The following is a 15,855-nucleotide window of genomic DNA, read 5'->3' as shown; positions in this document are numbered from 1 at the left end:
TTGGAAATATATTGGTAAATCTGAAACTTTATATTAAAATCAATGGTTATAATGCTATTAGTCTTTATTAGGTAGTTGTTTAAAGTCTGACGGTGCTTTCTCAGCACTATCTTCCACTGGATTCCTCTTGCAGTCAGGATGCTTCGAGTTTACAGTACGAACTGAGGCCAGTGAAGGGGCAAGATTTTAGAGAAGTACCTAATTTTTCTGTAACAGTTTTTTCTCTTCTTCATACTCACTGTATTGTTTGTCTGCCTCAAAAATGAATTATTGTGGATATTATGCGTGATTTTGAAGGGTTTTTTCCCTCCTTATAAAATGTTGATGTGGCAAAATGGACATTCTGTTTTAATTCACCCTCCTGTAAGATATGAAAGAATTCTCAAATAGGGGAATGTGTTTTCCTTAAGACTCGTAGCCTATATGGAATCAAATGAAATTCATACAATTCCTGAAGGAGTTTTTTGTTTACTATTATGAAGAATAGTGTAAAAAACAGTTTTACAAATATTAGAATTATGATGTAAATTCTTTTGAGGGGGCAAGTTTATTTAGCTATAATTTACATAGAGTAAAATTACCCTTTGGTTATACAGTTCTATGAATTTTTCTATACATATGTAGTCATGGAACCACCACCAGTCAAGATACAGAATATTTGCATCATCCCAGAAAGTTCCCTCGAGCCCCTTAGAAGTCATCCCCTCCCCTTACCCCCAACCCCTGGCTGCCACTGAACTGCTTTTTCTTCATATAGTTGTCTTTTCCAGATGTCATAGTGCATAAGCCTGTGAGTCTGGCTTCCCTGACTTGGCATAATGTTTTGGGGAGTTATCCATTCTATCGCATTCATCAGTAGCTATCCCTTTTTACTGCCGAATAATATTCCATTCTGTGATTTGTTAACTAGTTCACCAATGGAAGGGCACTCTGGTTGTTTCCAGGTAGAATATAATATAAACACCTGTCAGCTCACAAAGCATGTGCTCTTCTGAAAGTCACCTTGATGACTCAGTAATAGTACTAATTGTCAGCCCCCTTCCCTACTTGATAGACTGTTTGAACGGCTTAATTGTTTTAGTTCAAAACATTAACGGCTTTCACAGTGCTTAATGTGACATTTAATATTTGCAATGATAAAATACCTTTATACTTCAGCTGACATAATTTCAACATGCAAAGCACAGGAGATTTTCACATCATAATGTCTTAACTCCTTTAGATACAAGAAAGCAGATACTGACACATGCTTTCTTGAATTACTGAGAGGAGGCTGATTTGATCAGGTGGTGACCAGGAATGCCAGGAGAGGTGATGACAGCCCTCTAAAGACTGGCTGAAAGCAGAGTCAAAGCTGACCTTTGTTGCATTCCTACAAAATATGGAGGGAGAAAGCGCCACGGGAGTCACGTTTCCTCTAGTTCACATGCAGCGCCTCTGACGGTGCTTTAGGCACTGGCCACTGGACAGTGGTCGGAAGTGCTGCGTGAAGTCCACTTCCTCAGCAGAGGCAAGAGGAGGAAGGTACAAAGGAGGCGTGTTGGGCAGAGTGTACTTGCGACCGTTCAGTGCCTTGTCGCTCTGAGAGCAAATACCTGCTCCTTCTGTCCTCCATCTCCCTTCACACACTCCCGAAAGATTTGGGGTGAGGCCCAGAACGCTAACAAGACAATATGAGGTGTCCAGAACAGACAGCAGCCTTTCTCAGACGGCTGTGGAGAAGTTGACCGTTGCAGGATTTAAACATCTAACAATTCTGAGAAATCATGCCTCTGAGAGGGAGAGAGAACTAGGGCAGTGTAATATTATATACGTTATCTAGTATATTTATACATATAACATATGTATTTATGTCTGTCTCTGTGTGTGTGTGTGTGTGTGTGTGTGTGTGTGTGTGTGTGTGTGTAATGTAAAGTCAGCATAATGCTGATTTAAATAGGTGGTTTGGGGCTCGTAGGGAAGGAGGAATTTCTCTAACTACATAGGATAGCTCAAGTGCTATATTTCTAAAAATATTGTATGTTTAAAAATGAACATTTGTACCCCCTTTCATTTTTTATGAACTGACAGTTTATAGAGCACTTTCTGGTATATTGTCATTGTCCCCAGGACTATGACAGGCTCAGCCTCTATGAGGTCCTGGGAGATAGGATTCAGACCGTCCTCTGACAGAGTCCTGGGACACTTGACTGGTCCACATGCAGCAATGACGCCCAAATCGAGGGAGTAGATGCATCCAGAAGCTTCACAGTTGTCCATTGTGGTAAATAGTGTAGGCCTAATCAGAAGAGGCAGGAACAGGGAATTTCTAACATGTCTCCTCTGGGAGACACTCTGGGGTCCTTTCAGCCTGATTTATGGCACCATCTGAAAGAGGTGGGTGAGCACGGGGCAGGGAACTGAGCAGCTCCATACGTCTTGGCTCAGAGTGATATAAATTTCACATTGGTCACAAAGAAGCTGTAAATAAGCCCAAAGCAATTATTTAAAAGGTGGGGGGAAGGGGTAGCCAGATGGCTCAGTTGGTTAGAGCGCGAGCTCTCAAAACAAGGTTGCCGGTTCGATCCCCACATGGGATGGTGGGCTGCGCCCTCCACAACTAGATTGAAGGACAACGACTTGGAGCTGATGGGCCCTGGAGAAACACACTGTTCTCCAATATTCCCCAGTAAAAAATTTAAAAATAAAATAAAATAAAAGGTGGGGGCAAAATGCTGCTTCGTGTAAAATGAGGAGGCGGAGGGGCATCACTCCCCACCCCACAAAGGCCCCTGACCGAGTATCAGAAAGATCTAGAGGCAACACGGTCCCTGTGAGCTGGATGAGTCTGGCTCCCCAGGTCCACTGGAGTTTCCCATCTCTTAAGCTTCCTCATTGTCCTGTACCTATCAGCTCTATTTTTCCATCGGGACACTGACGCGCAGAGGTTAGCACCTGCCTAAACTTGTGTCGCCACTGACTGGCAAACCCTGGACTGAAATCCGAGCCCTTTGTCTCCCAGCCACAGGCTGTGGTCTTCAGTAGGTACCCTTGGCGGTGGGGTACTGCTCTGCTGTCACAGGTGGGAAACAAGGGCACAGCGAGATTAAACGAGGCTCCACAGCCTGCTGTGCCAGGCGTGCAAGGAGTCGGGCGCGAGCCTTTCTCCAGCGCTCCGCTCACAAGGATTCCTTAAGCGTGTAAAGGGTACCACTTGGCTAAGACAGGAATATTAGAGATTGAAGAAAACTCAGGATTCTAAATAGATCACCTTGGCTGAAGAAGAAGCTCGTGACTTGAGCTTTTACTTGGAGCACCACGATGCAATATGCCCTGTGTGTACAGAAAAACCACTTTTTAAAAAATACTTCCTATTTCAAAATAGATTAAGACTCTCAAGAAGTTATACAAGTGACACCCTGTGTCACAGCTTCCCTGGGATGACAGCTCACATAAGCATAGTCCAGTGTCAAAACCGGGAGATGGACGTGGGAAGATGATCACTGTAACTCACCTGAGATTTGTTCAGATTTCACTAGTTTTTACCTGCATTCTTTGTGTGTACATTTGTGTGTGTGCGTTGCTGTTTGAAGATATCCCGTATACAAATTCCTGTAGCCAGCACCACACCCAGGATACAGACCTCATCCATCACCACGAAACAACTCCCCTCATCACAGCCTTTATCGTCACACCCTCCTCGCAGCCCTAACCCCTGACCACCACTGATGGGTTCTCCATCACTTTCGTTTCGTCATCTGGAGAATGTTACATAAATGGAATCATGCAGCATGTAACCTTTTGAGATGAGCTTTTTTCACTTGAGTCCATCCAAAGGACTCAAGTGGGGGGCGGGTACATCCCTGGGTATACCAAGAGTCTGGTCTTTTTTAATGGGTAATTAATGTTCCATTTTATGGATGTACCACAGTCCGTTTATCCATTTACCTGATGGACATTTGAGTTTGCAGTTTTGGGTTGTTACAAATGATAAACATTCACGTACAGGTCTTTGTGTGGACATAGTTGTCATTTCTCTAGGATGAATACACAAGGGTGCGATTACTGGTCCTACTTTAAATGTATGTTTAACTTTATAAGAAACTGCCAAACTGTTTCCTAGATTGGGTGTACCATTTCACGTTCCCATTTAAACAATAATTCAAATGTCGTCATCTTTTTGATGTCATGGGGTCTGTAGACACATCCTTTCTTTCATTCCTGACTAATTTGTGCCTTCTCTGTTTTTTTCTTTGTCAGTCTTGCTAGAGATTTATCAATTGTACTGTTCTTTTCAAGTAACCAGATTTTAGTTTGATATTTCTTTATTTTTTTGTTTTCAATTTCTCGTTTCCTTCTATGTACTCGCTTTTATGTTCTTTTCTTAGTCTCTTGAGGTAGACGCTTAGGTTGTAGATTTGAGCCTTTTCTTCTTTTATAATATAAGTATTTAGTGCTGTTGATTTCCCTCTCAGCAATACTTAGCTGTATCCCACAAAATCTAATATGTTGTATTTTCATGCATTTCTTTGTATTTTTCATTTCCTTTGAGACTTCCTCTTTAGCCCATATCCTATTTAGAAGTTTGTTAATTTCCAAGTACGTGGTGGATTTTCCTATTATCTTTCTGTTATTAATTTTTCAGTTTGAGTCCATAAGGTCAAAGAACATTCCCTGTGGAATTTAGGTTTATTAAAGTTTGTTTTATGACCCATGCTAGACTGTCTTGGTGAATGTTCCGTGAGCACTTAATGAGTATATATTCTGCTGCTGTGGGTGAAGTGTCCTATAAATGTTGATTAGATCCTCTTAGTTGATGGTACTCAGCTCGTCTATGGCCTTACTGACATTTTTCCTAGGATTTCTGTCAGTTATGGGATAGGGATGTTGAAGGTCCCAGCTGTACTCATCTGTACCTATTCTCCTTTAAGCGTTGGCAGTTCTGACTTCGTGTACTTTACACCTCTGTTATCCTGTGCATTTACAATTGTTATATATTCTTGTTGAATTGACCTTTTTACCACGCGGTAATGTCCCTCTTTGACCCTGGTACTTTTCTTTGCTCTGCAATCCATTCTGTCTTATATTAATAGAGCCACTGCAGCTTCTTAAAACATTTGCATAGTGTATCTTTTTCCATCCTTGTACCTTTAACCTACTTATATTATTGTATTTGAAGTGAGTTTTGTGTAAGATAGCATATAATTAGATCATTTTATTTTAATCCATAGATTTAATGTGCTTATTGGAGTGTTAGGATTTATTATGCCATTTTATTTTTCTGTTGGTTCCTTGTTTTTCATTCCTCTTTCCCCTTTCCTATTTTCCTGAGATTACGTGAATATTTTTTAGTATTCCATTTTGATGTATTTAAAGGTTTGGGTTTTTAAAAAATATTTCTTTATATAGCTTTTTGTAGTGGTTACTCTAGCTAGGGATTGCGAATGTGTAACATATACATACTTACTGTGGTCTACTAGTTTCAGTGTTTTCCCACCACTAAGGACGCTTTTCTCTTCCCCCATGTGATATAGTTGTCTTAAATATTACCTTTACGTACAGGAGATAATGACTCACTTTTTGCTTTCAACTGTCCCAACGTAGTTTAAAAACTCAAAAGGAAGGAATATTGTTTTTACTCATGTATTTACCCTTTCTCTTTCATCATTGCTTTTTTGTGAAGGACATCAGTTAGCTGTTCTTTAAATGCAGATCTGTTGGCAACAAATTTTCTTAGTTTTCCTTCACTGAGACTGTTTTTCACATTGTTTTGGTTTGGTTCTTTTTTTCTTTTTTTTTCACCTTCAGTCTGGAAGAATATTTTGATTGGAGATAGAATTCTGGGCTGAAGTTCTTTTCTTTCGTCACTTGAAAAATGTGCTACTTCTTTTGGACTCCATGGTTTCTGATGAGAAACCTGCTATCATTTGAATTATTGTTCCCTTTTAGGTACTGTGTCATTTCCCTTTGACTGCTATCAAGATTTTTTTCTTTGTTTTTCGTTTTTAGAAGTTTGATAATGTGACTGATTGTGGATTTCTTTGGTTTTATCCTCTTTAGAGTTCACTCAGCTTCTTGTATCTGCAGATTTATGTCTATCCCCAAATTTAGAAAATTTAGGGGCATTATTTTTTCAAATATTTTTCCAAGTTATACTTTTTTTCCCTCTCCTTCTGGGACTCCAGTGACACAAATATTAGAGCTTTTGTTGTTCCACTGTGTTCTGAGACTGTTCGTTTTTTTCAGTTTCTTTTCTCTGCCTTGTTCAGTTTCTGTTCATTCTGTCTTCAGCTTCCCTTTCTGTCATCTCCATTCTGCTCTTGAGCTCATCTGAACTTTTTTCTTTTTCAGTGATTGTAGTTTTAGTTCTAAAAGTTCCATTTGGCTCTTTTTGGTATGTTGTATTTCTTTGCTGAGACTTTCTATTTTTTCCTTTGTTTCAAATGTCCATAATTGATTATTAGAGTATTTTTAGACAGCAGCTTTAAAATCCTTTTCTAATAAATCCAACCTTCATATTATCCCTGCATTTGTGTCTTTTGGTTTATCTTTTCACATTCAGGTTGAGACTCTTGGCATTCCAGGTTAGTCTTCTCAGATGGCCAAGCCAGAATAAAATTAAAAGATTAAATAAAAATACCCAGGGAGCGCACCTCCAGATCATTCCTTAAGTCCCAAGGTTCCTAGCCAGTCATGTTACTTTTCCTTCACCTTTCAGCTTCCTGATAGTTGGTTTATATATTTTGTTCAATTTCTTTTTTATTTCAGTTAGAGATATAGGATGTAATATACTTACTCCATCTTGTCTAGAACCAGAAGCAGAAACAGCTTTTTAAAAATACCAGTTGGTTTGTCAAGTGTCTGAGCAATGCGTGATCCTTCGTCTGGTCAGGGTACTTGTAAAAGCAAGAAGTGAAAACCCACTTAAGCTCAATACAGAGACACTTATTGCTAATGTGCTACAGCAAATCTTAACTAGCATGACTGCAGCTCAGCTGTTTGCTATAGCAATTTGTTATGTTCCCCAGAAACCTTAAATTATGGGGGAGAAAATCACACTCTATGATGATTTCAGTAGAGAAGTAGAGAAGACTTAGGGGCTACAGAGTTTTAACTCGCAACTTTTTTTTTGCCTGCAGGAATTAAGGTTTTTGTCATGGCTATCATATCTAAACTTTATTGAATTAAATCTATTTTATTCACTCACTCTACTTCCTACTTCTCACCACCAAAATGTAGTGGCATCTGCCAGCCAACCTCTGTAGTCTTATAGTTATATCACTCACCAGGGAGTGTCTTTGGTTTCTGTGTCTCATATTTCATATTCTTAGAAGAAAATGTAAGTGGTCGTTATCATCCAGTGGATTTCTGGCTTGAGTCAGAAGTTCATGCCTTTCTTCTCAGCTGCGGCCAAGAAATAAGAGCCAGTTGATTCACTTCCTTTAGCAGAGGGCATGTACAAAAAGGAGGGCTGGGGGTGGACCAGAGGCACAGAAACACTCTCCCAACACCCATTTCTTATACTGGGTTGTTGTCAACTGTCAAAGAAATTACAAATTTTTTTTTTTTTTTTTTTTTGGTTTAATGGAAAACCCCAAACTGCATATTTGTGTAACATCTTTAAAATCTTCTTTTCTTAGAACGCCTGACAGACAACCTCAGAGTTGGACAGACATCCATGGTTGCTGCTCAGATGTTTCTTTTTTTCAGAGTTTTGCTGCTAAGAATATCTCCCCAACATTTGACTTCATTGTGGCCAATAATGGTCTCTGAATTAGTAAGTACAAATATTTCCCCCTTGAAAGCAAAGTTGGAGCTTTTAAAAATGCTTGTTCAGGAATAATGTACTATTTCATATACAGTTATGTGTTGCTTAACAATGGGGCTACATTCTGAGAAATGCGTTGTGCGAACGTCATAGAGAGGACTTACACAAACCTGGCCGGCATAGCCTACGACTGCACACGGCATAGCCTACGACTGCACAGCTCGGCTGCGTGGTGCAGCCCATGGCTGCTAGGCTACAAGCCTGTACAGCCCGTTACTGTACAAAACACGAGGTGAAGTCAAGCACAAGGGAAAATAATGCAACCAAGAGACTCGGTAAGCATGGGATATGTGAGGAGGCTGCTGCCAGCATGACACAGCAGACTGTTTTACAACAAACTTCTTTTCATAAGTAGAAAGAGTACATTCGAAAATAACAAGAAGTATAGTAAAGAAAATGCATAAACCAGCAACATAGTTGTTCATTATCATTATCAAGTATTATGTACTGTGCATAATTGGATGTGCCATCTTTAAACAACTGGCAGCACAGGTTAGTTTGCACCATTATCATCACAAACACATTGTGCTACAATGTTATGACGGCCGTGAGGTCACTAAGCGATAGGAATTTTTCAGCTCCGTTATAATCATGTGGGACCGCTGTTGTATAGGCAGTCCATCGTTGACCCAGAGGTCATTATGGGGCACAACTGAATATCTCATTTTATCTGCAAAATTTTCAATCACATAGTCAGCTCTTGGTTAAATAGACAATATTTTATCTTATCCTATAATCATACTTGATCTCTCAAATGTCAGTTACTCCAATTTATTTGTACTCTTTCATATTATTTGCTATTTTTCAGCAGTCATTTTTTTCCAGTTTTATTGAGATGTAATTGGTTTAACAGCAGGGCATAAGTTTAAGGTGTACAACATAATAATTTGATTTAAACATATTGTGAAATGATTACTACAATAATTTTATTAACATCCATCATCTCATATAGATACAAAAAGAAAATTAAAAAATGGTTTTCCTCATGATAAGAGCTCTTAGGATTTACAGTCTTAACAATTTTCGTATATACCGTATAGCAGTGTTAATTTTGTAAGTTACATCTGTTGACCTAAGAAATGTACAAACCTATGGACATTTTTTTATGAGTTTATTTGAGCCAAACTGACGACATATGCCAGGGAGCAAGATCTCAAATGCTCCACAGAATAGCAGTTTTGCAGATTCTTTTATGCATTTGAAATTAAGGAGGGAACATAAGGAAGATGCCGTGGAGGTGGGAGGAGGCGAGGTGGGGGTTGGATTACAGGACAGTTAACAAGATTCTGGGCGCTCTTGAAGATGATCACGCTTATTTCAAAGGTGTGTTAACCTAGATGCACAGAAACAATGGACAGGGCTGCTTAAGGCAAAGATAAGCCTTTTAGTAAAGAAGTTGTGTGCCTGGGGCATTACCCACCATGGCCTGCCCAGTTAGGCATTTATGATCAGAGGTTACTTTCCATAGAACCCCTTTTTCATCCACACATCCCTAGTACTTAATTATCTTAAAACTGCAAGTTTTTACTTTTTGACCGCCTTCACCCAGTTTCCTCTCCCCCAGCATTCCCTCACCTCCCGACCCACCCCACCTCTGGTAACCACAAACCTGATCTTTTTTATGACTGGTTTGTTTTTGTTTATTTTGTTTTATTTTGATTTCTTGTAAGTGAGATTATATAGTATTTGTGTGACTTATTTCACTTAGCAAAATGCTTTCAGGTTTCATCCACATTGTCACAAATGGCAGGATTTCCTCCTTTTTATGGCTGAATAATATTCCATTGTGTACATATACAATATTTTCTTAATCCATTCATCTGTTGATGGATGCTTAGATTTTTTTTCATGTCTTGGTTATTGTAAACAATGCTGCTATGAATCTGGGGTGTAGATACCTCTTCGATATAGTGTTTCATTTCCTTCAGGTATACAGTTGACCCTTGAACAACATGGGGGTTAGGGGCACTGACCACCTGCACAGTCCAAAATTCACATGAAACTTAAGTTAGCCCTCCACATACAGATTCCCCGCTGAGAATCGAGAATGCAGTTAGTTGACCCTTAAATATCACAGGTTAGAACTGCGTGGGTCCCCTTATACTGAGATCCGTATTATTCAAGGGTCAAGTATGCAATCATGTGCTGCATAACGATATTTTGGTCAACTACAAATGGGATCATACCATGTTTCCCTAAAAATAAGACCTAGCCAGACAATCAGCTCTAATGCGTCTTTTGGAGCAAAAATTAATATAAGACCTGTCCTTATTTTACTATAAGACCGGGAATATAATATAATATAATATAATATAATATAATATAATATAATATAATATAATATAATATAATTAATATAATATAATATAATATATCAGGTAGAGGTTACCCTTTATAAAAGATATTTACATTTGTAAGGGAAATCTCAATTTGTAAGTGTGTCTCCCTCCCTGTACCAGGAAGAGGTGAACAACCCTATCTCTAGAAACTCTTATCAATGCAGAAGATAACCAAGTTGGTACTTCACAATCAGCTCCAGGGAAGTTGTACTGAAATGGAAGGTTCTTATAGAAAAGAAGGGTGGGACCAGGAAGCTATTAGCAAAAGAAAGAATTCCAAGACATAGAATGGGAAGGGTTTTATCATGCAGATTGCCTCTTTTTCTCCGGAAGTGTACTTGGCCCTTGTGACAGATTACTCCATTGGTGTTGGTGAGAAAATTCCATACTGTTTGTTTAAGATTATGTTCCTGGTGAAGGTTGAAACTGCAGTTAGCTCAGGTGTTCATCTAGGCTTGGTGTCATGGACTTCAGCATGAATGACGCCATCTTAGTCTTTAACAGTAGGTTGTCTTTTCATTTTGTTGATTGTTTGTTTCACTTTATGTGCTACTTTTTCATGGACATACACATTTTAAACATTAAGCTAGTTTTAATCTCTCTCAAATAATAACGTGAATTCATGTTTTCTTTTTAAGATTCAGACACTCATACAGCTTGAAGAAGACCTGAAAGAGGATGATGAATCATTGAGGTAAGTAGTACAAGCATCTGTGCACATACGGGACAGTAATTAGTGGACATCACGTTATGATGTCGGGTTATCTAATGGTAAATACTATTGTCTTGAAGTTCTTGTGAAGGGACCAGCTATTTTGATCATTTCTTAAAAAGAAAAACTTTCTTATGGACATTGCATAGGCAAATGGACTACAGCAGATGTGGATGAATTTATAACAAGAGTTTCTTTGCAAATTTATAGAAGCAGCAACAAAATCAACAGAAAGAAAGTTTCAGTTGCTGATGGAAATGGGCCCTTGATGGGGGAGATTGCCCAAAGTGAACTCATCTTATATTTATCAGCTTGCAAATTCTTGGACACAGCACTTTCTTTTCCACCTGACAAGATGCCATTATTTCAAATGTAAGTGAGATAAGATCATGTGTCTTCTTTGAAGTAGAGACTTTTCTCCTGAGCACTTTCACTTTTCTTTCCTGTACAGTCTGAGAAGCCAGTATGGCTACTAGTGGCTGATAAGCCTGCTCAGAACACCAGCTTTCAGGTTACTTGCAGCATCTGTGGTTTCATGAATTTGGCTCACAGTAGTATTTACGGGTGCATGAGCGTGTGTCGTGTGCGTATGTGTGCGCCTGTGTGTGTGTGTGTGTGTGTACGTGTGTACGTATGTACGTGTTTAGGTGGGTTCTGCTACTGGATGCTTCTAAAACACCCACTGGTGGTCCGCACTGCATTTGTGTAGATTTTTTTTATCTGTTTGTTTTGTTTTGTTTTGTTTTTTACTTGGGGAATTATTGGGGAACAGTGTGTTTTTCCAGGGTGTCAAGTCATTTTTCAATCCAGTTGTGGGGGCACAGCTCAGCTCCAAGTCAAGTCGTTGGGTTTTTTTTTCAATCTAGTTGTGGAGGGTGCAGCTCCCTGGCCCATGTGGGAATCAAACCGGCAACCTTGTTAAGAGCTTGCTCTCTAACCTACTGAGCCATCCTGCCGCCCTGTCTTTGTTTTCATTTTATTATTATTATTTTTTTAACAGGACTTTATTGGGGAACAGTGTGTACTTCCAGGCCTTTTTTCCAAGTCAAGTTGTTGTCCTTTCAATCTTAGTTGTGGAGGGTGCCGTTCAGCTTCAAGTTGTTGTCCTTTCAGTCTTAGTTGTGGAGGACGCAGCTCAGCTCCAGGTCCGGTTGCCGTTGCTAGTTGCAGGGGGCACAGCCCACCATCCCTTGCGGGACTCGAGGAATTGAACTGGCAACCTTGTGGTTGAGAGCCCACTGGCCCATGTGGGAATCGAACCGGCAGCCTTCGGAGTTAGGAGCATGGAACTCTAACCTCCTGAGCCACTGGGCCGGCCCTGTCTTTGTTTTTAAATACATAGAACACACCATCTGAATTCACTTTGCCCCTGTTGGCTTACATTTCCTGTAGGCTTAACACAGCTGCTCATATGTTTAATTTCATGCCTGGTCCCACATGCCACTTCTCTCTGTCCCACTTCACTAAAGAGAATAATCATGTAGAAATATTTGTGGTTAAAATGTCGGTTCTCTGGGGTGGCCAATTAGCTCAGTTGGTTAGAGTGCAGTGTTCTTAACAACAAGGTTGCCGGTTTGATCCCCACCTGGGCCACTGTGAGCTGTGCTCTCCACAACTAGATTGAAACAACTACTTGACTTGGAGCTGATGGGTCCTGGAAAAACACACGTAAATAAATAAAAGTTAAAAAAAAAAAAAAAAAAAAAAAGCAGGTTCTCCTTAAATGCATATTACTAAATGAAAGAAGCCAATCTGAAATGGCTGTATACTGTCTGATTCCAACTCTGACATTCTGGAAAAGGCAAAACTATGAAGACAGTAAAAAGATCAGTGGTTGCCAGGGGTTGGGGTGTGGGGAGACAGGGCACAGAGGACATTTAGGGCAGCGAGACTATAGACTACACTATATAATACTATCATGATGATACGTGTCATTGTAAATTAGTCCAAACCCATGAAATGTGCAACACCAAGCAAGAGTGAACCCTGAGGTAAACTGTGGACTCTGGGTGATGACGTGTCAGTGTAGATTCATCACTGTAACAAGTGCACAATTCTGTGAATGTACTAAAAGCCATTGAATTGTACGCTTTAAACAGGTGAATTATATGGCATGTGAATAAAACTCAGTAAAACTAACAATCTTTTTTAAGTGGGCTCTGAGCCCAGCATGTCTGACCTTGGGTTTTCTTCCTCCAGTTACAGGTGGGCATTTGTGCCAGAAGTGGACACAGAGGGCCCTGCGTTCCTATCAGATCTAGAGGAAAATCATCAAGAATGCAAACCCCACACTGTTAGGATTCTAGACCTCCTAAAATTAAAATACGGGGTAAGTGTTTTTCTTTTTAAAATTTATATTCGTGGAAGAGGGGAGAAGGGCTAAGCAATAAGTGAAGTATTTTAATGTGCCACTTGATTTTAATGACTTTGAATTTTCAAAATCTCTCTTATCTGAGTGTTCAAACTTGGAGATGATCATAAATTCCACCTTTATTTTCTCATTTACATGTCACCTTCTCATCCCAGTTGCTAAGAGGTGAACACAATCCTGAATAACAGTCACATATAGAAGTACTTTATTGCTAGGTCGGTGCAAAAGTAATTGCGGTTTAAAAGGTTGAAAATAATTGCGAAAACCACATTACTTTGGCACCCACCTAATACTTCGAGCAAGGACCTGTTGGAGGAATGGCAGGGCCCTCCAGCGGGGGTGGGCTTTGGATGAAACCCTGGTAGAAAGTGTCAGTTGACGACCTAGCAATTGAGTTTATGCCGTCATTAGTGCTGATCATGAATTTGCATAAAGAACCCCCCTGAGGATTTGCCACCTGCACGAACTCACTTGCATCTCTAACCCATAGCAAAGCTATTATCATTTTTAATGGGTTTTTTCTTTTTTTTGCAGGAAATTGGCTTCGATGAGGTTACCCTGAAGAGCGAATTCCCTCTTCTGCGCCAACATTCTGTTTCCAGCATTAGGCAATTGATGCCATTCTTTAAGACTCTAAACTGTGCTTTTAAAACCCAAAATACACTGCCTGCTGACACCCAAGGCCCTCCATTCTTAGAGTTTCCTGTCACAGATAGCTCCAGGGTCTTGAAACAACTAGAGGAATGTGTTGAATATGACTTTTTGGAACATCTGGAATGTTAACCTTATAAGACAATTTATTTAATCCATTCACTGATACTTCAGCAGAAACCGGGGTATATTCTAAACAAGAAGGAAGCGAGGATAGTGCTTTTGAAAACAAGTCTATTTCAATTTTGAAAGTAGATTTCAGATAACTTTCTGTTGGGCAACAAAACACACCTCCCTAAATGCCTTGTAATATATTTGGACCTGATTGTATGTTTCTTCCTCAATTTATGTAAAGAAAATAAAGTTAATATATCATCTAACAGTAGCACAAAGTTTGTAATGTGAAGTAAAACTATGAAGAAAATGAAGAGTTATTTTCTTTGTTGATGCAGATACATGGTCTGTCTCAGTATATTTTTCTAAAACTTTTAACTTGTCAAATACTACTTCTAACCTTTCACACATACACCCTTTAAAGTGATTTTTTGGGGACTACATTTTAAGACTAAAATATATTATTTTCTGAAAAGAGTAATCGCACATTATGATTGGCTATTCAGCAGTGCTGAGCGCTTTGGGAAGATACCTCAACATGTTTAACTCGTGCCCATTACAATCACGTATTTGCACTGTTCAGCTGTGTAAGAAATACCTAGTTTGCAAAACTCTGACAGCTGTAACCTTAGTTATGTACCACTCAGTATGTACCTTGCCAGCACTTTCCACGTAACATAAATCAGTCAGCGTCGTCACGGAGGCTTTCATGCCTGAAAAGACCGTCCGGGAAACTCAGGCTTGGGACCTCTTCCCTTTGCCTCTCTCCTTTCTGAGATCTATTTTCTACTTTGTAGACATCACTGTTCATTAAAGTAATCCCTTTCTAGGCATAGACTTCTCTAGCCTGGCCGCATGTCATCCCACTCTTTCTGAGTCTTTTTGTCTCATGCCAACTCCCCTATTTAGAATCCTGGCTGGGCGCCCCTCCTCTGCTGGGGCTTGCCTTCCAGACCTGCCTAGCTCATGTCCCCTTTTCAGTCCCCGGAGCATTACATGAAATCCCTTTCCTGGCCAGATGATACCCACTGCCCTAATGAGTGCTCTCATGTCACCCTGTGGGTAAGGGTGTCTTGCAATTCGGCTAACATTATCAGGTAGTTTCTCCCGACACCCCGCTGCTTACTGGTGTGCGTGCAGTGCAGAAGCAGTTTGTGCATTAGCCCCAGTATAGGATCTGGGGAGCAAAGAACCACTCGGTTCCCTAAATAAGGGCTGAAAATGAGAATCGAAAGTCACCGCTAGATATGTGATTATTCAAACAAATAATGTGTTTAAAATTACATGGAAGTTATGTTCATGTTTTTGTATGTAGGGGATATCTTTAAAAACATTTGCAAGTTTTGGTCACTCAAGTTTTAATATTGAAGTATAGAATTATAAATTCTATGTAACTTATACTACGAGTGCCCTGTAATTCAGGTTGTGAGATGATAACCATGTGCTCATTAACAGTTAACGTCAAGATGGGTGTATACGTTCCTCAAAATTTACAGCAAACTAGTAGTATATTTCTATCAGTAGCATTATGCTATAGATGTAGCTCTTACATCTATACTTAGATTTACTAATTTCGCTGTTCAGTTTTTTTCTCCCCAATATCTAAAGCAACTTATTGGTCTCTGATAATACCACGTGTAATTTAATCCTTATTTATTAAATAGAACTCTTAAAGGACAGGGAGTCAACAGCGCGTCTTTCTGTCAGAACACTCAAGAAGCCATCTTGTAATACGCATTAAATCTTTTGTCAGTGTGCACCACAGTAGGTGATACAAGCTCTGAAGTCAGCGTGCTTGGGATTGACACTCAGCTTCCCCATGTACTAGCCTGGGCAAATACTTCGTGCCTCAGTTTTATCA

General features: G+C 39.7%; 1 protein-coding gene across 6 annotated transcripts in view; it reads left to right on the top strand.

The window, feature by feature from the left end:
* Positions 1-14,260, top strand: part of DOP1B (DOP1 leucine zipper like protein B) — a 100,057-nt gene extending 85,797 nt beyond the window's left edge. For all 6 annotated transcript variants that reach the window (XM_088794675.1, XM_088794671.1, XM_088794674.1 and 3 more), the window contains 5 exons: positions 7,620-7,756; positions 10,785-10,840; positions 11,069-11,230; positions 13,058-13,187; positions 13,764-14,260. In XM_088794675.1, coding sequence (XP_088650801.1) covers positions 7,620-7,756; positions 10,785-10,840; positions 11,069-11,230; positions 13,058-13,187; positions 13,764-14,012 — 734 coding nt within the window. In that variant the 3' untranslated portion in view covers positions 14,013-14,260. The remainder of the gene's footprint in view (positions 1-7,619; positions 7,757-10,784; positions 10,841-11,068; positions 11,231-13,057; positions 13,188-13,763) is intronic.
* Positions 14,261-15,855: the final 1,595 nt, after the last annotated feature.

The sequence above is a fragment of the Rhinolophus sinicus genome, chromosome 17 (assembly GCF_057876585.1).
Source record: "Rhinolophus sinicus isolate RSI-liver-muscle chromosome 17, RSI-T2T, whole genome shotgun sequence".
Lineage (NCBI taxonomy): Eukaryota > Metazoa > Chordata > Mammalia > Chiroptera > Rhinolophidae > Rhinolophus > Rhinolophus sinicus.
This window is presented reverse-complemented; position numbering and strand designations above follow the sequence as displayed.